The 21,755-nt window shown below is 41.5% G+C and overlaps 2 protein-coding genes across 2 annotated transcripts; both read right to left on the bottom strand.

Moving 5' to 3' along the window:
• Nucleotides 1–7,342: 7,342 nt before the first annotated feature.
• On the bottom strand, nucleotides 7,343–12,944 carry LOC306980897 (carboxypeptidase Z-like). The gene is made up of 11 exons (XM_079580439.1): nucleotides 12,792–12,944; nucleotides 12,314–12,349; nucleotides 11,288–11,662; nucleotides 9,717–9,944; nucleotides 9,410–9,636; nucleotides 9,156–9,320; nucleotides 8,897–9,055; nucleotides 8,678–8,813; nucleotides 8,404–8,543; nucleotides 8,184–8,283; nucleotides 7,343–7,746 (listed from the first exon to the last, which is right to left on the bottom strand). The coding sequence occupies exons 1-11, from the start codon at nucleotides 12,871–12,873 to the stop codon at nucleotides 7,388–7,390; spliced, it is 2,007 nt and encodes a 668-aa protein (XP_079436565.1). The 5' UTR covers nucleotides 12,874–12,944; the 3' UTR covers nucleotides 7,343–7,387.
• A 2,536-nt stretch (nucleotides 12,945–15,480) lies between these two features.
• gpr78b (G protein-coupled receptor 78b) lies at nucleotides 15,481–18,909 on the bottom strand. The gene is made up of 3 exons (XM_079580246.1): nucleotides 17,615–18,909; nucleotides 17,421–17,534; nucleotides 15,481–16,672 (listed from the first exon to the last, which is right to left on the bottom strand). The coding sequence occupies exons 1-3, from the start codon at nucleotides 18,283–18,285 to the stop codon at nucleotides 16,435–16,437; spliced, it is 1,023 nt and encodes a 340-aa protein (XP_079436372.1). The 5' UTR covers nucleotides 18,286–18,909; the 3' UTR covers nucleotides 15,481–16,434.
• Between the last annotated feature and the right edge of the window lie 2,846 nt (nucleotides 18,910–21,755).

Raw genomic sequence — 21,755 nt, 5'->3', positions numbered from 1 at the left:
GCAAAGTGGAATATGTCAAGCCTTTATTTGTTATAATTTTGATGACTATGGCTTACAGTCCATTTTCAAAATATTCTAATGTGATGAGATTTTTAATTTGTTTTTTTTTTACAAGCTGAGCCATAATAATAAAAAATAAACAAATAAAGGCTATACACAGCCCTTTTCATGTAATGAGTCTATCATATATCACAGTTTAAGTTGAATAACAGAAATGAATGCACTTAACAATTTTCCCAGTTTCACCTGTATATCGCAACATCGCTAAAATCTTCAAATGTGTAAAAGTTCTGTTTTAGTTAAACAGTGATTAACTTAGCTAGTTTAGTTTATTTGAGCAGCTAACATTTTCCTTATTTACAAAATACATTAAACAGTCATAGATGCTCAAAGCAAGAAGCTTATGTGTTTAATGTTACACTTGTCTTGGGCCTGATGTAGTGCTTCTTTCAGTCTTCTTTTGACACAATTTGCTGAAAAACTAGTTTCTTGCATTTTGTGTTTAATTAGAATGGAACATATCGTGTTGGTTTAGTGAAATATTGCAATAATATTGTTATCGCGATATTGCACAGCCTTATATTGCAAGTTGCTTCAATATCGTTCAGCCCTTTTACAATGGTTAGTGTTGAAATACTAATAACTGAAACACATTTACCTGCCAACCATGTTCTAATTCATAGATGTGTAAGCGTATAATGACGAAGCCACAGATCGTTCAGCGATTTCCCCCCAGACCACAGTGTCAACATTTTCCACCATCGGCCTCAATTGAGCCGAAGGATTGTGCAAAGTGCCAACGCATCTGTGACTCTGTCTAGAATAACTCGCTAAATAAAGAATAAAAGCAATCTGCTCTGCTTTCACTCAGTGCACCTTTCCCCGCGCAGCAGCTGAGGGGGACGACCAATGCATTTCACATGAAGGCTTCAGTTCACGGCCCACTGCCTCCTGGAGCGCTCGACTGAAACGTGTTCCACTTTAAAAACGTTAATTTTACATTTTTAATGAGCGGCCGATGGCGGGAGTCGGTGAGTAGCACTTACATGGAGAGACGTGATGTTCTGGGAAAGCCTCCGATAACGTGGAATTATGAGGCTCTGCTCCTGTAATAAGACAAACAGTGATATTTAAGAGGAAATTTCACACAATTCGAGAGCTAGAATGATCATAACAACAGGTCAATTCAGCACTATATGTGACATTTTTAAACAAAACTGTGCTTCTTTTTTGTTATTCTTTAATACAGATTTTAACTTATCTACTCTCCCACACTGTCTTAAAAGTGTAGCATTTACAGATGACCAGACGCGCGTGTCTGAAGGGGGTATTTGACACATAAATCTCATCCGCACCTCGGACTTTTAGCAAGCGTAACGTTTGAGCTCGAGGTCCTCTCAAATTTCATATCGGTTTGTTCTCCCCAAAGGCCAAAGAGCGACCCAGTGTTATTTCAGACATGGACTAAGAGGATTACGCCACAAACCCAGGTTTTTTTTTCTTTCTTTTTTTTTTTAGAGGTAATTAGCTTGTGCTCAGTGCTGTCATATCCATAAGTGCAACGGCTTTTGAAAAAAACAGCACAAGAAAACAAGCGGACCGGCCTCCCCAGGGTCAGTGCCCACCATAGACCGGATTATAGCACCAAAGGAATCCCAGGAAGCGTGTATTGATTTGGCCTGACACTTGCTGCCACATTTAGCATAGCCACTGCTGATTTGCAAAGGCTTCGAGCACTTATCTGCCATATTCTCTACTATCCTTAAAGAGCACTGAGAAATGAGCCCATGCCATAGAAGATTTATCATCACATCATTAGCTCTGTTCATGGCAGATCCCTTTTAATTCCAATGCAAGCTTAAAGTTCAGCTGCACATGACTATGCTTAATCAACTTGTTAGGCTGAGCATCCTGGGATGGAAAAGCTGGTGCATTTGCTTCACTTTGCTAGTCTGCTAGTTTTGTACACAATTTAAAGGTGTATTGTTCATCTGCACGGTGATGCAGAGTATATTTATATGAAAACCTCTTCCTTACAATGGCCTTTTTAAACAATCCTCTGGAGTGTACTTTTAAATGTAGATAAATGTAGCAGCAGGATGGCCCACACAATATTATTTTATAGTATTAATACTTCTGTCTTGTGATATAAAATGTATCTACATTTGCACATGTTGTTTGAGGTGTGATATGTTGCTCTTAAACTGCTTTGGCTACACTTTAAAGTGATAGTCTGTAAGTTTAAAGGTTTTACAAATATAATAGATTGTGTATAATTGACCGACTTGGTCTCAAATTTGACGTAACGTGAGTAATATTAAATAATAATATTTGTTTCTAAAGTCCCTCCCTTTGCTGATTTCAGCAGCTAATCAGAATCTCCAGGATACTACTTTGACCAATGAGACGAGCTTTTCCTATGAAGCGGCCTGTCAGGACCAATTGGGGGACGGGGTAAAAGCTTGATCGTTAACTTTTGAAAATTCTGTTCCTGCTCTCCTCATTTTGCAAACTAGGTGTGGCTTTCTGATCCAAGAGGGGAGGAATTTGAGTGTTTCTTTTAAATCTCTCCTAACTTTGCAAATTTACACACTACCACTTCTCATGTCATGGATGAATGGCATGTGTGTTAACTAGTATGAACTAAAGCTAGAACTTTGCAGGAAGCACAGCATTAAAGAGATGAAAACTAAGGTGATGCCCATGTTGATGTGTACAGGAGTCATCATTTTTCCCCAATTTAACAATAGCAGATTCTACTGATTAAAACTGTCTACATTCTGTCTTAAACTAAAGCCTAAAGAGGAACTTGGCTGTGAAAAGACTGTAGCACTAGGTCACTGCTCTGCTTCACTTTGGGCAACTGCTGTGAGCAAAGAGCAACTCCAAATATCAGCGAGAAATCACCCAACACTTTAGCCTTTGGAGGCTCCACTGGCTCTTAATGCCTTCTTATTTTATTCATGCTACTCCACTTCTGTGCCCTTCAGTCCGGCTCCTTCTCCAAGTAAATATCAAAGTCTCACCCCTCTGTCAACTAGATCCAGAATACTGTCTTTAGCTTTATTCTCTGGGCATTCTCTGGGTTGTGGCTTCATAAGGCATCATCATCTGCATTTCTGTCAGCTACAACTGCAGTAGTGGGACCACAGCGGATGAAATGGCGCAGACAGCTTCACAATCGCCAGGGGTGTTTTTCTAAGATCAGGCTGGAATCAGAAGTTTTGTCGGTTTCAGTTAACCAGGGCGCTGCTAAATGGCTTAAGCTAAGCATCAGTGCACCCAGAGCAGGCTCGCTCTGATACAGCAGCATGACAGCTAAAGTAGTCGAGTGCATCATGGACATGTACCCAGCCTGAGGGCGCCAGGCCTTTCCCTTCTTCACGACTGACTTTTAAGTGTTTTATCCCCGGGACACTGCAATAATGTGCATTAGGATCAAGAACACTTATTTGCAATTGCGCTCAATGTTTTATTCTGCCCTTAAATTTTGCACTGTCTAGACTTAGCTTGGTTGAGAGATGACACATGGGAGGAAGCATACTGCACATTTTGTCCCCCAAAAACAATTAAACTACAGTGTGTTAATCCAAAACTACCAACAGCTAAAATAAACCTCACATTTTCCTTAACTGTTCTCATTTCTATTGATTTAATTAATTTCATAAGAAAATAGTCATTTCATAATTATGTTTGATCAATATAGTCAATGCACAGAGATATGGCATAACTATGGGCCTAACCGTATAATTACCAACTAGCTTAATTCTTACTCAATAGCCTATGATGTAGTTACTTACTGCAGTAACTACATCACATTTACAAAACATGTTACCAGTAAAAAGTGTGTTGTGCCCATCACTGATGCTGCTGTTACAAAAGGCTTGCTATATCAAAATACATCAATTCTTTCTAACCATATCAAGAAAAAGTGGGCTACTTAACTAGGCCTACACTTAAAATAAGACAAAAAATAACCCAAGTAAAACAAGGCTAATCATACTGTAACGCTCGCAGAGACATCACATGTTGTTTCCAGTCATGACAGTCTGCAGCCTCTGCAGCCTCCTCTCCTCTGCAGCCTCTGCAGCCAGGTCAGGTGTCCTGAGAGCAGGTGGGCGAGGGAGCAGGTGGTAATTACTGTCAATTGTAAACAAACACAGCTTAGCATGATCAAATATACAGATCGTAGATTGCCTACAGAATAGCTTATTAACACTTTAGCAGAAAATAAATATACACAACACTGAAACTACAGACGACGTATGAAAGTAACTCGATTGGTTAGTTTTCGGATCAAACACATATTCTTTCCAAAAAAATCAAATCAATCAATCAAAGAAACAAACAAACAAAATAGTACCTGTATGTTGCTTCTTTTTGGGCGACATTTCTTGTTTTTTCTAGTACTTCCTAGATTTAGAAATCCTATCAAATTGCTAACCAATCAGAGCAAACCAATTACATTAACCCCGCCCAGCTGTGACATCATCACCAAAACTGCAGCTTCAGGGTTTTGAGTGTTTCTTATAAATTAGAGTTGTTGTTGTTGTTGTTGTTGTTTTTAAATACATAACTCCACAGACGAAAAATGCTTCTCACAGTAACTTTACACTGTAGGAAGCATAGGTATATATGGTAAATGGTCTTAACTTTTATAGCGCTTTTCCACCTACATTAGGCACTCAAAGCGCTTTACATTAAGGATCCACTCACCCATTCACTCTCTCATTCATACGCCAGTGTACACAGACACTGGAAGCAAGGTGGGTGAAGTGTCTTGCCCAAGGACACAATGACAGTGTGCAGGAGGCGGGATTCAAACCCTCGACCTTCCAATCATGAGACAACTCGTTCTGCGCCACTGTCGCCCCTGTACATAATAATGACTTTAAACTGTACTTTTCTTATTGACCATAGACGTATAGGCTATGTGTATTTGAATGAAGTATAGCCTATATACTACAGGACTGTTGTCTAATAAAGAACATTTAAACCTAATGAGACTACAGCCTACTACAAAAAAGTCTCCCCAAAATAACTGAAAAAGCCTTAATGTGTTTTTCATACTGTAGAAATTACTTAATAACTTTATAATAACACATTTATATGGCTTTCAGTTTATTTTGAGTCTCAGGAGTAACTAATCATGTCCTCGCTTTAACCTCATGGCCTTCTTAGTGCCCCCCAAAGGTCCGAGGGCATCAGAGCATTTCCAATGTTAATCAAAGTCATCAAACACGTCATCAAACCTCAGACGGCAGGTGTCAACAAACATCCTCTCTGACTCTTATTCGTCCTCTGTGTGGCCCGGCCGCACGGTGACCTCCGCCCGTCACGCCGGAGGAGAAACCCCAAATAAAGCAACAGAAATACACAACAAAGAAACTGCCCCAATCTCCAATCCCGCCTAAATCCATAAACACCAGTAGTCAACCAAGCAGTGACTTTCTCAAATGAGCTGCCGGTTTTCCCATTGTTACGTCGTGTTGTGATAACAGATCCCCTTCACTATTAAAGTGGATTCACCTCAGCCCACTTGGGACGGCTTTTGTCATAGCTCAGGGGTTTTCTACAGCCGTGATTGTGGGGTTTGTGTACACTCACGCTCCACTGCTGGATTATCTTTGCTTCATGTGTTTGTTCAGGCTCTATAACAAAGATGAAGGTGGCTTACGACCTCGGTAATTGCAGATGTTTAACAAGCAGACTCGATTGGATTTGACACTGAGCCATTACTAGGAAATGAAAAGCTGTTTTTTGTAATTATGAGGGTTTGACAGGAATCTCCTGTTTGGGTTCATGTCTTACACAAAGCAGACAAAACTATTAGATCCTCATTTACCTTCTGAGAAAGAAAATGTGGTTTTAGTGACTTTTACAAGAGGCCTATATAGTGAGTTTGCTCATTTTTCTCCATATCTGGCATTATGTCACTCAGGGTATCTGTAAATGAAAACAGACCCAATAGTTATCAACATCTGAAAACTTACACCTGTTGCCTCAAATCAGTGTGTCATCATTTTAATAGCAGTATAAATAGTAAATGATAACTAAACCAGAAATTTGAAACCTCTTCCTTCTAGTGTTACCTTAACCTTTCCATGCAGAACTCTCTCAAAGAAAATGCTATATTGCTTTTGTTTGTGTGTGCATGTGAGTGGGTGTTTTATGTGAGACTTTTAGGCCTCCATAGGGTATCCCTGATTGACGCGGGATTCATCTTGAACAATAATAGTTGCAAACCGGTGTCAAGGAAAGATAAGTGCAGAGAGCACAGGGGCAGTTCTGCACTGAACTCAAATGAGGCGTTAGCAGCTTCTTCTACAAGCACCATGATGCTAATTCAAAATGGCAGCTCGGGGCGCTCTCTGCCTCTTTCTCAGCCTCAGAGAGTAATTGGTGACCCAGCTTCCCACCTGACGGGGCAGCTCCAGGAAGAAGTCCAACAGAAGTAAAGGAGACCAGTCCAAGAGGATCCAAAAGACGTGTGGCCAAACCTGCTCAAATATATCTTTACAAACTTTTATTCAACATAGAGTACATTTAGAAGACATTTGGTGGTGGGGCATTGCTTATAGACAATGTGTAATGTAGGGCAATAAAGAAACAACATAATTACTCCACCACATTAAATATGTGAACTTTAAAGTGCATTGCTCTTTTATGTTGTAATTACAGTAAGTAATTAAGGTGTGTAATTTGCATTGAAGCAAATAGATCTTGTATTTCTGGTGTAGAGTTCAGAGTTTGACAATAACCAGCCCACCACTAATAGCTCTCATTAGAGCTGTGAAGTGTTACTGGAATCATTGAAATCATTTTCTCTGTTTGACTTCAGTGCCAGTGCATGTGTTTGTGTTTTGTAAATCCTCTGAGAAGCCTGGTGCTTTTCTGCAAAGACTTGTCATGGGTCAGTGGTTCATGCAGAAACACTTCACAAGCACACTGACTTTTCTGTAACAACTTTGACCTAAAGATGGGGTTACTTCATATACCATGTACTTCCTTATTGGCTTTACTTGTTTGTTTAGGCTTTTCTACTCTTAATCTAATGCTCAAATGGATAAACATATATATATTTTTGTAAATATTGGTCATAGCTTATTGTCGTTGAGCCCAACCCAGAAGTTGATGAAGCCTGCCCTCTAGTGACAATATGGCCACATTGCAAGTAGTGTAAGTTTCAAAAAAAGGCCTTGTAAATCACAAATAACTGGTAGAGGCGAGTAGCTCATATAAAATCTCTTTATTATGAAACATAGTCCGAAAATAATTACAAATTAAACTTTTAAAATATTTAGTGCGTCATCAATATTGATTCATAAATTCATGTGTAAGAATGGGTAATAAACTTAAAGCTTGCCTGGTTTACTTATGCTTCACTCTATTGTTGTTTGAGTAGCCATGTTGGAGGAGGTCCGCCTGGCATCGTAAAGTAGCTCCACCACCAGGGCTTTTCCAGGCGCTCCTCGTGCGTCCGGGTTGAGTCTGCTCTGGACGAGGAGCGCTCGTACTGGTTGTAGGGGTCAAAGCGATCGTAGCTGCCCATGGAGGGGAGAGAGTCGTACTCGTCCGGCGTGACAGCTCCCGCGCCAGACTTCAGCAGAATGAAGTCCACCCGGCCGGCCGTGTGCATGTTGGGAGGCAGGTGGACCTTCTTCACCGTTCGACTGAAGCCGGGAGCGTAGGCCGCGACGATGTGGATGCCCGGGGTAAGGAGACGCCAGTAATCTCCATTTTCAGCTGAAAATGTAGTTTAAAAAAAAAGAAGCTAAATATTGAAAAAGGAAAAATTATAGAAAAGTATTTATTTGCCTTTTTATATCATCTGTAATGTAGTTGGGTTTACTTTGGTATTAAAAATGGCAATACTCTTTGGATGTACAGTATAAATTTCAAGATAGGGTAGGTAGGATTTTATTTAGGATTTTATAAATAAACATTACATTTGGATTGGCAATTATTATGGCGGAAACAAGCATATTATAAACCAAAAAATGTGTTAAGAAAACCAAGCTTGCCTTTATATTTTGAAATCCCATTTTAAAACAGTTAGTGTGCATGTTACATACCCTGCTTCATGCAGAAATTAAACATATTCAGTTTGTTGTGTACTACAAATAAAAGCAAATAGATAAAAGTACTATAAAATTTTAGTACCATCTACAACTAGAAATTACCTGTGGTTACGTCGTGCCGTATACCTCGGACTGAAATCCGTGCCCCTTTGACAGCGTTTCCCTCCTCATCTGTAACAATGCCTTTTATCCCTCGATGAGCCTTAAATAAAAAATGAATGATGAAAATGTTTTAACAGTAAACAAACTTTTGAACAACTTCACAGCAGTAGGGTCTTGTAATTTATTTTGATCTTAATCATATTTAAACATTTATACTTACTGCCTCAATGAATGCAATTAAAGCCTCCGCGTTTTCGTGCCATGTGTTGAACAGCTCCTCTTCAGGGGGGAATTTATCGCAGCCGAGCGACACCGTCACCTCAAAGCAGTTGGTGTGAAGGTAGTTAAAATCCTGCATCCCTGAACAAAAACATAAACCGTTCAAACTCCTTTTCATTTGTAAAGGGTACAACAGTTCTTCCAACTTCACGGTCTCATACTGACCTCTAGTGGCAGACTACGGAACAGGGACTATGCAAATAAAGGGAACTCACCACCTGCGAAGCTGGCCCACTCTGCTCCATTTATTGTTCCCTTTTTACTATGCGCTCGAGACGATCCACACTGTGCATTTTCATTTGACATCCGTTCGTGGGAAGTTGTGTATATTTTAGAAATGAACTTGAAAATCTAGACGTGAAGATAGATTAGAGTGAGCTCTGCAGAAGATGAAACGTTGTGTCATCCATTATCTTTAGAGACTTCATTCTCACCTTATCGTCCGGAGTCGGAGAGAGCATGTTGTGCTCCAGGGGGTGCTTGGACAGGTCGTAGGGGTAAGACACCACCAGGTCTCCACTGTGGAAACTGGCAGAGAGGACGAATGGGAGGGAGCGGATCCATTTCATCACAGCGTATGTCTCTGGTGCCACCTTGGTTTGGAATGATTCACATGTATAAATGGGCAAAGAGCTAAGAGGCTTAATGATATGTTTTTCTTTACATTAGTGCAGTTAATGTGTCATACTGTACCTTACCAAACCAGTAAAAGTCTGGGATGGGGATGTGATCAGAGGGATATCTCTTGTTTCTGCGGCGTTTGTAAACTATGGACGTCAGATCAGGAAAGTTTCTGTTGAGGTCGATGTTCTGGGCGTTGTTTCGACCTATGTTCCAGTTTTCAGGTCTTCTGTCACCCTGAAATACATGAACATTAAATAAAAACTACCATTGGTGATCTGCTGATTTTTTTTAAACATCTATGACCTTAAAAGCAAAAGTCCTACCTCATCGTCACTGTAGCGGCTGTCCTGCTGCTCAGCCACAGCCGCCTCGTACCCGTCTGGGTTCATGGAGGGCAGGATGTGGATGCGGGTGCTGTTGACGAGGGCCTGGATGCGCTCGTTGCCCTGCAGATACTCCGAGCACAGGTACTGAGCCAAATAAATCAGCAGCTGGCGCCCCAAGACCTCGTTCCCGTGCATGTTAGCCACATACTTCATCTCTGGCTCCACTACAAAGGAAAATGCAATGGCCTATTTATCTGTGCTATAATCAAAGGAACATGTCTGCATTTCTGTAAGCTTAACTTACGCAGCTCGTGTTGGCCCGGGTTGTTAGAAAACTCAATCACAAGCAGTTCCCTCCCCTCAGTACTCTGGCCAATGCTGTATGTTTTTGCAATGTTCGGGCATCTTTCCTCTGTCCTCTTTAAGACGTTGATCATCTGAGTATTGGACTGATAAGAGAACTGCATCCTTGTCGAGGGATCCTCAGAAAGAGCCATCTCCAGACTGCCGTTGAGGATCTCTGGCTGATCCCCTGTGATAATTATGTAACATTTGTAAACAGGGCATACTTGTGTATTATCAATCACAGATATGCAGCCTCAGTTCTGTGAGCCAGGTTTAAATAGGTCACGCTGTGGCCTTATGTTTACAGCAGAGACTGTGGAAACACAGGGCGAGGCCATCCATCATGGAGCAAATATGTTGCATTCACAGTGAATCTGCTGAGGTCTGCTCTGACTTTAATGCACACCTCTGTATATCTGTATACTGCACTGGAAACTCAAAAGGCCTCCAGCAACAAAAGGAACATATTGCGAAGTCAATATTGTTTCTAGGGATATGATTATCCATTATTTTGAAATCACGAGGTCTCTTTTCCAACCCTATTTCCAAGAAAATAAATAAATGAGGGGAAAAATGAAAAACAGAAGGTAATTGTTTAGATATTTCATAAGCTTCTCTTTCATAATCTGGCAAGCAAAAGACAATAAAAAGTTAAAATAAATGTTTTTGTGATCCACATTTAACAGCTGGATTTGCAGCACACGTCAGCCACTGTAAGAGGAGCATGAGGCCACATATAAAGAGAAAAATGAAACAACATAAATATGGAAACGCTCAGTGAGCCAAGAATATCTCTCGCACATTTTTGATACTGCTACGAACTCCTCTTTGTTCCACAGGTTGACATTTACGACCAGATTCAATAAACTATGCCATATATATATTCCGGCACTTGTCTGTGTGTTTCTGCTGTTGCTGCCGTCATATGGTTCGCACATGAGCCGTCTGTAACACTTCACTCCACAGAAACCTGTTGCTCACGTTAGGAATTTATAGTTGTTTTTACTAAATACTTTCAGAGTGGCTGTTCTGTGGTAAAGTTAAGGGCCTATTTAAGGCAGACTCCTGCTGAAAAACCCAAGGACATAGCCACAGGAGCGAGTGTGAGGATGTGCATGTTCAAGGCATTCCTGTTAGACTTCGTCTTGAGGTGAACCACATGTGTGCAAACCAGAAACTGCAGAAACTTAAAGGTTTAGGCCCTGTTATCTCTCTATGTCACATTGGAGAAGCTGTCCAACATGGTTAAAACAATTTAGGGCTTTGCACTTTGTGGTTAGGTCATTGGAAGTTCAAATTGCTGTTTAAAAAGCAAAAGATGAAGTGGGAGGCTGTGGATTATTGTGTTGATAGCTTTATGGGAGGGGGAAGTTTGTGCTGTAAATAATGAGTCACCATCAGAAAGAGTTCACTCTGCACCAATTCTGTTCTCCACCTACAAATATTAAGCGATAGCTTCTATATAATATTGTCAATGTCCAACAACCAAAGCATTCACCGAAGCTCAGCCTCCACTGTAAGAAACTTTACCTCTTAGTCCTTCCAGCGGATTATAACAGCCCTCCTCATCACTGACAAAGAAGCGGTCACAGTCCAGGAAGTAGGGCCAGGCCATCCTGATCTGATCAAAAGCATGACCGCACCTCTTCCGCGCGTCCTCGCATGTTGACCTGCAGGGCTTAAGAACTTTTCCACTCTCACAGCGAGGGGCCACCACAGAGCACCCCAACATCCGAATGTCAGGGTTACACTCTCCCCCGAGCAGCGACTCCACCACACTCATGAGGAGGTACTCTGCGCCGGACTCCGCGTCACGCCGAGTTTTGTGTCCAAGAAGGTTCGGGAACATGGTTTGAGTGTAGGGCATGTCATCGCAGTAAGACAGCAACACATCTGCGCATTTGGCTGAGGGGGAAACCACAAATTAGTGCTCCAAACGCGATCGTTCACAGCAACAGCTACGACGGAGACATCTCATCAGTTCAATGTGGAGCTCTTAATAAATGAGGCTGCTGTGTCTATTATCTCTGGAAATTAGAATTTGAATATTTTATACAGTCATTGATCATCTAAAAATATGCATGATAGTTTTAGGCCAGATATTTCATTAAGAGTATGTCTTCCCTTAAAAATGGTCTAATCCCTCTGATCATGACAAGCGTGAAAACCCCAAATAAAACGGATTCTTAAGCCAAATTGGAGCATTCAGCCAGCACTACCAACCTCACCCTATTTCAAATCTACACCAGAATAACCACGAGGTGCTTTTTTATGTAAATTTCAATCCTTTTGTGCCAAGATTTTGCCCTATTTAGGCCATGCCCCAGTAAGCGAGGTACTTCTCCTCCCCTCATCGTCATCTCTTTCAGGTTAGCCTACACTGCTGTACGTGGTCAGTCTCCTGGGCAGTCAAAGCACTTTACATCAATTAACCATTCACCCTTAATCGTACGGCATTCATACACCAGTGCGCACATGCAAGGCAGGTTAGGTGTGGGACTGAAACCGCAGACCTTTGGATTTCGTGGGTAGATGCTCTGACTAAACAATACTTACGTGTTTTATCCTCCACCACTATTGGCCTGCAATGCCCTGCAAGACAAAACACAGTGGGCTGCATTTACCAACATGGTGACACAAACGCTAGAGGGCAGAGTGGATACATAATGTCCCCTTGAAACTACATAGGAGACAACTCTTTTCATCACACACCTAATTAAGACTCAGAACTTAAAACTTTATTTTAAATCTAGATGAGAGATTATTAGGGCAATAAAAAAAGGCATGCCCCTATTTTAGATTACATCCAAAGCAGTTGTAAGTTATTTTTTTCTGTTTTTAGACTGTAAACAACATGAACACAGCTATACTGCCACATTTTAGTTGCTTTATAATATGGTAACTACGTAATATGTACGTAGTTACGCAACGTGGTGTGAGGCATAGAAAGCGAAGGGTAGTGGTTATGGTGTAGGTTGGCTTATTTACATATTTAGACAGCAAGAAATCAAGTCATGCAAAATGGAAAGTTTACCTCGAACCCGAGGGTCACAGCGCGGCGGAGAACTGAAAACAAGACCGAGAAACTGGAGCAAAAACAGCAGAGTGAGGCCCATTTTCCGAGTTTAAGGTCGCTTTGAAATGTGGCACTTCTTACAGCAGCGTGTCTGGATCTCCCTCTGCGCGCGTGTCTTCACAAATTCCTCGACTTCAGGGAGAGCAGCTTTATTACATGCATTACGGTCAACGATCGGATTACACCCGGGACCGGCCCGTTACCCGCAATGCCATTCGCGTTACTGTTTGCAAACAAGCACTTTCCCAACTCGGGGATTTAAGTTGTTTTTATGCGGGGGGGAAATATGTAAAATATGTAAATATGTATATTCTTAAAAATGAATTATTAATCATACTCCTATTACTATATGGACCATGTTTTTGCGTCCTTAATAAAGTCGTAATAATATGAATAATAAATATACTCCCGGCAAAACTAGACAATTTCGCTCCAACAAAAATTACGTGACACTATTTGACCAATGAGCTGTCGAATTAATTAGGGAAATGACAATCTGATTTAGGGCCAGACTGGCGAAATACAGTGGCATTTCGGCTACAGTAATGCAGGTGAAATTATACTTGATTTAGAGTGGAGGGAACCTTTAAAGTGGATGTAATGTGCCTAATATTGATAATGATGATAAAAGCTCACACTTGTGCTGCACTTTACAAGCTTGACAAGTTTCTCAAAGCGCTACACTGTGACCCCACACTCCTACAGGTGGCGTTCATGATTTACAATGTGATGATGTCATAATGTCATGTGGAGGTCAGGGGCTTATACAACTCTATGGGAGAAATACAGTATTTGTTATAAATCTCCAAAACAAAAATTGACAAATGCTGTACCTCGTCAGTATCACAAACCTGTGATATTATTTTTATGTCTGAAAGTCCTTTCTACTGGACAACATCACGCTCATGTTTTCGAATATTGTCACCACCTTTTGACGCCTTTCAGAGAAAATAATTGGACAATGAACTTTGTTTTTGTTTTTTTCAGGTGGATTGTCCCAGTAATGACATCTGCATTTTGACAGTTACCACAGTTACCATGGTTACCACCATGGTTGCCCTCCACCTCAATTTTAAACTATGGGCTCTTAGGAATGTTGTTATATCATGTGAATGCAACCTATTCTAGCCACAGCTGCCCTGGGGTAGATTAATGGAATGATGAAATAACTGAATTTCTTTTTGTTGGAGACGAGGAGCCCCCAGATGGATGTGGGACCCCATGCATGTGCCTGTCGTTTTAAAACTAGAAACGACCCTGCTGCCATTGAAGAGGTTCAAAATTCAACATGTTCAACATGACAGAACGTCTAACCTTGAGTTGCTCAATTTAATGTAAGTGTGTGGCATCTGACGTAAACATAAACTTAGACATAGACTTCCTGTGCTTGTAAATCTTGTCATGGCCACCTGACTCCGCTTGTGCTGCCTTATGAACTAATTACTGAGCCCTTGTCTTCTACAAGCTGGTGAAATTAAAATTAGCATAATAGGATGTGAATATTCATCGTACCAGGCAGCAGCACCCATGGGTGCAAGCCAAAAAAGGTTTCTGTTCTCTGAGAAAACTAGTGGCCTCTGGCAGTGCTTCAGATCAAGTATCAAGGGTCAACTAAGAATATATAGAAAATGTAGCGCTTGATCATTAGGTTATTCAACAATTACATGATTTAACTGCAGGAGGGTGGAAACATTAGACCTGTATGAAGTTAATTTAGACAACAGCACAGAAATACATTGTACTATAGATATGTTTTGGGGCACAAATCTAACCATACTACAGTGAAGATGCCGGCATTAGCAATAAACATATAACCTATAAGAGAAAAACGTAGAGAACTCGAAGAAGAATGTGGCCAGCAACAGTAAATCTGATAAATCATGAATTCTATCAGCCAATGTTTTTCTTATGTAATCCTGTTTACCTAGTTCCTGTACTGAGTGCTCTCATTAAATCCTTGTAATGATGCTATAATTATGAGTGCGTTAAGTGGCGGGGGAAGTACTGTTGTAGAAAACAGTGTTCTCGTGCGGGTCAACACCTTTGCGCATATGAAGTTGCAGTTTTGATAATATAATAATAAAGAGGGGTAGTACAACAAGATCTGCTGAATAATTAGATGTATTATAGATGTAAGAAATAGCCTTGTGTAAAAAAAATACAGACTTTGGCAAGAAAATTCCATCACTCGTTACACATTTAATTAAACGGTTGGATATTAAAGTCTGAGAATGAATGGGCCTATGATGAGTAATTGGTAGAAATGCCCTCTGACCTCTCTTCTTAATTAAGCATGGCAATATCAGAAGCTGCTCTTCTGCCACTGTGGTCATACTGCGTGGTGCATATCATTTGCAATTTAATTACTCATTAAAAAAGTGTGACATAACGGCAGCGATCCTGAATGTATGGAGAGCTTTACGTTGTTGTTGCTGTTGTTGCAAAGATATTGGCCCAAAAAACACCGCAAGTATGAACAAAAGTATCCAAATCCCAGTGTTATCTAAAGTCATTTAAAATACACTAAAAATAATTTCTATCACTATGTTACCGAACGTTAAAACAAAGAAATATGCAAAACGCAGCCACTCAAAATCATTCTTTATCATTGAAATTCAGCGACATTGTATATAGTTTACAGTAGCTTTGTAAGTGGTTTTATTGCACATAACTAATAAAAAATCACTCATTAACAGCAAGTGGCTTACACAATAAAATCACGTCATGTGCATTAATAATATGCAAATAAACGATACTCCTTCAAAGGAAAGCAGCTATTCTGATTCAAGTGGAGCAGAAGAGTCACATTCAGTTCTGGCACAAACAAACTGTGTGTTAAAGCACTTACAGCGGACCTATGCTACATCACACTGCTCCCTTTTCAATATATTAGTCTAGAAAATATACTGTATCCCTGTACAGTGCAAAATATAGAACATCATGTAAATATCCATACAAACAACTCTACAATAACACGGTTTTACAAAAGTGGATGTAGTACATTCAAGCTCACGGTAATATAGTGGTGTGTTGCTTTCCTTTGGCTCCTGTAACTAATAACTTTGAGCAAAGTCGACAAAGTGCTTCAATATTTAGTGACACTGGAAAAACGTCATGATTAATATGAACATGGCGGGTCTGAGCTGCAGCTAAGTCTGGAGCCTTAAAGTCCAGCTTCATTTTGTCCCTGAATTTAAGGGTGGGTTTTACTATCATGTAGTTCAGAACAGGATACACACATGTACTGCAGTACACAGCTGTGGAGTCCTTCTACTGGTATGAAACTCAGTCTGAGACTTATTCACTGTGATTGATTTATTGAAGCTGTGTGTCCTTCTGATTAATCACAGATCTTTATTTAACAATTGTGTCGGAGTCTGCTCACTTCGGCCCTGTTTGTCTCAGGCCATACATCCTCCCCCTCATTACTGTCACTTCAGTCTCCTCCGCCTACTTCCTGTTCTCGCTCTCAAGCCCTGTGCCCCCCACCCACAGTGTGTCCCCTGCACCGTCTGGGTGCTCTGCTAACAATATCTCCTCCCACCTTGCACCAGGAGCACCCTGTATATTGTGGTTTGTTGTCTGTGGTCCATGCAGGTCATTAGCTGATCCTCTGCAGACAGTAGTCGTTCTCAGTGTCCAGAGAACTGTTGTGTCCAGACGAGGGGTAGAGGTCGCGGCGCAGCAGCCTGTTGACAACAGTCACCAGCACTTTCTTGTACTGCTGACGTAGGAGCGAGTAGGCAAAGGGGTCAGATGCAGCCTTGCTGTAAGTCAGGCACTTACTAATGATTCCCCAGTGACGGTTGATGTCCACGAAGGGAAGAAGCTCGGCCAATCTGCGGAGGCAGCACACAAACAAGGAACCGTTTTCAAAATGATTATGATGCAGCCTCGGAAACAATACACAGAAACATTCTAGTGAAAACCAAAACTATGTTCATAATGACTTATTTAGTCAAATACAGTGCAGATATTTGAATCAATCAGGATTCTAACACTAACACTACAGTAGTAATAACACTAACTTAACACGGTGGTGGGTGTAATAAAGTGATAATTCTATATAACTCATTGTACATTTTGGAAACATGAATATTATTATTCTTTTGATTTCAGAGTCGAGGAAAAGTAGTTCTAGCAAAGATTGTTCCTCAAGAGTTGAAGTGTCCTCTGTCTCCCTGTGCTAAAGTGTTCACACCACAAATGCCATATGATGGACGGACACAATATGCTTTAAATCACGTCTACAAGGCATTTTTTCTCCCGGTGTCTGCCCTGTACATCCTGATGTATGTCTGAGGAAGCCATCTGGTACAGCAGTAATGAGTCATTTCACAGGTTCTGAGAAATGAGAAGAATGGTCGGTGCCAGGTAAAATGTGCAGGAGTGAGCTGAGGACATTCTGTAATGTGGTTATGTAAAGCAGGTGTTACATTTAACTAATGTCATCAGAATCCACTGACAATGAGATTGATGGACGCTGACTTTACGTGATCACTATTTCCACTAATTAACAGCAGCTCATTTAGAGGTGATAACTAAGTTACAAAGTAATGATTTATTGGTACTAGTCACAAACCTTACCTTGTAATTACATAAGGAGCGAAGCAAATGATAAATGAACCAATGAAGATGCTGATCTTTTTAGTGGCTCTCTGTTTTCTTCTCTTCTGCTCAGCTAAGCATCGCTGCTTCACACTGTTTAAAACAAAGTGTACAATAGTTTGAATTCAGATCGTGAGCTTGAACAAAAGCAACAAAGGTAACAAAAGTTGTACCTGGGGTGTATGTCCACCAGCAGGAAAAGTGTTTGCATTGTAATGATGTCAATTCTTTTGCAGTGAAACCGAGCCACTTTGAGCACCTTAAGGTAGGTGAAACACAAGATGAGCAGCGACAGCATGAAGCTGGTGGCGTGGAAAACCACGGTGAAGATTGTAAACTTAACCCTGTCACTGCCCTCGTGGCTGGGCTGCAGGGTGCAGGACGCGTACACGTGGCTGTAGTCGGCCCAGGAGAAGAGCAGCGCCGTCAGGGAGAAAGTCAAGGAGTGGAGCCACGAGTAACACACCATCACCATGGCGTCTTTGTAGCGCATCTTAGTGGAGTAACTGAGCGGGAAGACCACTGCGATCCAGCGGTCGATGCTGAGGGCGGCCATGCTCAGCATGGTGTTGGCGGTGAGGAAAGTCTCCAGAAAACTCACCGTGTGGCACGCACAGTCTCCAAAGGGCTGCTGCTGCCAGATGATGCCCAGCGCCGTGGCGGGCATGTTCAGGACCGTGATGAGGATGTTGCACAGCGACAGGTTCATGGTGAACACACCGGGCACCTGCCGTCGGATCTCTGTGCTGTGCACGAAGCATAGCAGCACCAACAAGTTAGACAACAGCGAGACAACCGCGACAACGACAATGAACAGTGTGAAAAGAATTTCAGCAAAGTCCATGTCTCATTCTATAAAGTAGTTTCTCCAGGGACCGGCTTCAAACATCGTTTATCAGTTGTTAAACTGCTCCACAAAGGTTTTAGTAAATCCTATAAGTGCGCGCCTCCATCCGTTCCAACTTCCACGAGCGCTGTCCAGAGTGCTGAACCCAGAAAACGCTCATATCAGCTCGAGCGCTTCACCGACAGCCCATGTCTCGTCAAAGATAAAGTGACATTTCTAATATTGTCCAGTTTCACACCTTCACATAACTATAAGATCCAGAGAGAGTTCGAGTGATGCGTCCACATCGCTGCGCAGTGAAGTCTGAAGCAGCTGCGCGCATTTGCGCTGAGATATCAGGCAGCGAGGAGCAACACGCACCAAGCGTAACGTGGACGTAGGTGCTCTATTTATCGCGCAAAAGCTCAACCCAACGCAATGATGAAAAATAATAATAACCACATAAAACAAAATCAAAACTTCTTGTGAGCTCTATGTCTCTGGTCAAGAGCAAAGACAAATCAATCCTCGCGCTACAAGGATTCCCGGAGTGTGTCCTGTACTGCCCTGAAATCAGTGCAGGTTTGGAAGAAAATACAGAGGTGCGCGAGGATGTGGTCTAGATGGCACCAGGTGCGCACGTGCACCACAAGAACAGGGGGCAAACAGATCCTATTCCGCTTAAGTGAATTATTCATGAGCCTGGACTCTGAGCGTTACAGTGGGCTCATTCATTTTGGTTAGTGAGCATTAGAGTGAGACTGCACAGACACAAGAACTTCATTATTTATTGCCCAACCTAGTTTTGTATATTTAGGCCAACATATTATATAAAATTTCATTTTGCATTTATAATGAAAAAGTTTGGACCATATTTTCCCTGTTCCTTTTACAGGACACTGTTCTTATTTATGACTTCAGCTTGTGTCCAAAGAAAGAAAGTTTCTGTTCAAAAGGAGTCACTCCTTTTAAAATAGTCATGTAATAATAAGCAGCTTCTCTTCATAAACTTGAGCAGCAAACACACTCACAGCTCTCTCTCCGGATTCTCTCATGTACCAATAATAGAGGTTAAATTGCTATGCGGGTAGCAGTTTATAAAAAGGCATACCGATAAAGCATTTAATCAGGGTTAACAATGGCCCATGAATGGAGTAATCATGAGTTAATGTAGGTAAACAAGGAGTTGATTAATGCTATAATGGACTGAACAATAGTGCAATAAAGAGAGCCAACAGCATCTATACGTGAGCAATTGTGTTACATCGTGCCGGTTTTGGAGAAGCCAGAGTCGACTGTGACTCAGTGGGGTCAGACTCAGCCTGGAGTGCTTTGTATCACCTCCCTCTCTACTCCCACTTGTTATTGGCTTGTTTTGGGCTCCTGTCTAGCCCGCCTCTTACGTGATCTCCTTTATTTATTTAGAAGGAAATGGTATCACAGAAGGCACTTTACCCACGTCCCGTTTTGTGCTTGTAGTAAATAAAGCGATGGGATGAGTCAGTGGCAGTGGCAAGTTAGGGAACACACGGCTAATGTCAGGCGTTGCAGTAGGGATTTTCAAACGTCGTCGACTGGACTGGGTTAATTGAGGTGTTGTTTCTTTCTTCAAAGGCTTCCTCTTGTTTTCGTAGAATGGAAGACTGAACTCTTTCCCAGACACTGATTCCTACAATGCTTTTTTACATGTGATGACAATAGAGCTAACAAGAACTTTATTTATATAGGACCTGTAATGAAGCTTCTACTGCCTGAGAAAAAATGGCCGGAAGACAAAGCGCCCGTAGGTGAAGCCGATCCCCTACAAACAACTGATCAAATGCTCAGGAGAACGCTACAGCTGGGCTCCTCGGGGGAAAGTGCAGAGCTATTTTTAGTGATGCTGGGGTGTCACCTCTAATACAACTCGGCGCTGGTTTATTACCTAACTGAGGTACCAGCAAAGACACAGATTGCTGCCGCGTTTCATGGATATTCAGTCACTTGGGTCAGAGCGACGCCTTTAAAAGCGGCTTCAATGCACAGCTCCGGCTTTGGCTTCCTCCGAAAACACGGCAAATTGCAATTGATTTGTGACTCGGTTTCGAGCACAAAGGGGAAAGGGAGGAAGTAGACAGGGAGTTCTCACTGTAGTTTCAATTAGGGAGGAGAGGTTCTTGAAGGAAACAACCTGCCCCGAGGATACAAAACACCATTTCTGTAACATTCTTTATCGTAGATTCTGTTAACCTTTTAATACTTTACAGACCTTGTCAGACAGTGCATGGTATACAGTTTTTTATTTGTATATTTAGTTGTGCTTAGATACTTTTAGTTATTTTGTTCTGTACTTACCTCATTTTAAAAGGGCAATATAGAGTATAATCAATTGACAGTCACTAATCCAAAAACCCAGCCAAATTGCTAGCATGAACAGGCTTCAGTCAGCCCCTCACTTAATCCATCGCTATTCTACAGTCTATGATCAGATGCCCTTTCTCAGCCCTTCAATGACCGCTGCTTGTGATCATTTTAAGCCGCAAACTATGAAAAAAGACATTATCCATATTATTATAATTCAAATCAAACAAAATACAGTGTCAACTTTTTTTAATTACATTTTCAAATCATGTCGTGACTCTTGTTGAGATCGTGAACCCCACTCATGTTTCCTCTGGATTAAGTCAGACCATGTAATAAAGCATAACTGTAATAAAATAATGAACCGTGTGTTAAAGGATCCCACCTAATCCTCATGAAGCGGTCGCTGGCACGCCGAGTTTGATCAAAGCCCTCCTTGTGCACATACGACCGCGATCTTACATAAGACGCCGTGACCTTCGCAGCGATCACCTTCAGGCAGAGAAGTGCTTCAGGCGTGAAGTGGGAAAAGTGGGATCTCGGCTCGTAAAAACGAATCTCCCGGAGGATTTCCAGGAGCAGGGAACGCCACTCGGGTGTGAGCACTTTGGCGCTGTGTGATGAGGGAGAGGACATCAGGTGAAGAGTTAGATTAAAGTGCAGACAGATGTCCCGGAGCCACACGACAAGGTACAGCAGAGAAACTTGACGCCTTTAAACTTCATGAGCAGCGAGCACCTATTTACTTCTACTTAATTACTGTTTACTACTGTTTTGTGATTGTATATTTATGAGCATTGCGTCAGTTGGCACCAGAACCGATATCTGCCTTGAATGAAGTTGGTTTAGGCCAGAGCCAAAAGCAGGAGAGTGAATGTTATCATATAGCCTGCTCACTCTGCAAACATCAGCTGCACTGAAGTTTCCTCCAGAGCAACTACTGCATATAAATAGCTCGGTCACTTTGCAGGTAGTGGGTATAAAAAGATCGATGCTTAACCTTTGAACTCTGGGAACTTCAGATTCAAAACACACTAACAATTGATTTTAATAAATCCATTCTATACTTTCTTATAAAAACAGGGGTGAGGGTAAAAGATCCATGATATAGTAGTGATGGAGCAGCACAAAGAACAAAGTGCTTCCTG

This window comes from Gobius niger (genome assembly GCF_951799975.1).
Source record: "Gobius niger genome assembly, chromosome: 21".
NCBI lineage: Eukaryota > Metazoa > Chordata > Actinopteri > Gobiiformes > Gobiidae > Gobius > Gobius niger.
This window is presented reverse-complemented; position numbering and strand designations above follow the sequence as displayed.

What these genes read in the sequence shown, in the direction of transcription:
- LOC306980897 (XM_079580439.1), bottom strand. Translation starts at nt 12,873, where the DNA reads ATGGGCCTCACTCTGCTGTTTTTGCTCCAGTTTCTCGGTCTTGTTTTC. An exon ending in CTGTGACCCTCGGGTTCGAG is followed by an intron (nt 12,350 to 12,791) that starts GTAAACTTTCCA and finishes TTTGTCTTGCAG; the next exon opens with GGCATTGCAGGCCAATAGTG. An exon ending in AGTGGTGGAGGATAAAACAC is followed by an intron (nt 11,663 to 12,313) that starts GTAAGTATTGTT and finishes TTTCCCCCTCAG; the next exon opens with CCAAATGCGCAGATGTGTTG.
- gpr78b (XM_079580246.1), bottom strand. Translation starts at nt 18,285, where the DNA reads ATGGACTTTGCTGAAATTCTTTTCACACTGTTCATTGTCGTTGTCGCG. An exon ending in CTGGTGGACATACACCCCAG is followed by an intron (nt 17,535 to 17,614) that starts GTACAACTTTTG and finishes TGTTTTAAACAG; the next exon opens with TGTGAAGCAGCGATGCTTAG. An exon ending in GCTCCTTATGTAATTACAAG is followed by an intron (nt 16,673 to 17,420) that starts GTAAGGTTTGTG and finishes CTGCCTCCGCAG; the next exon opens with ATTGGCCGAGCTTCTTCCCT.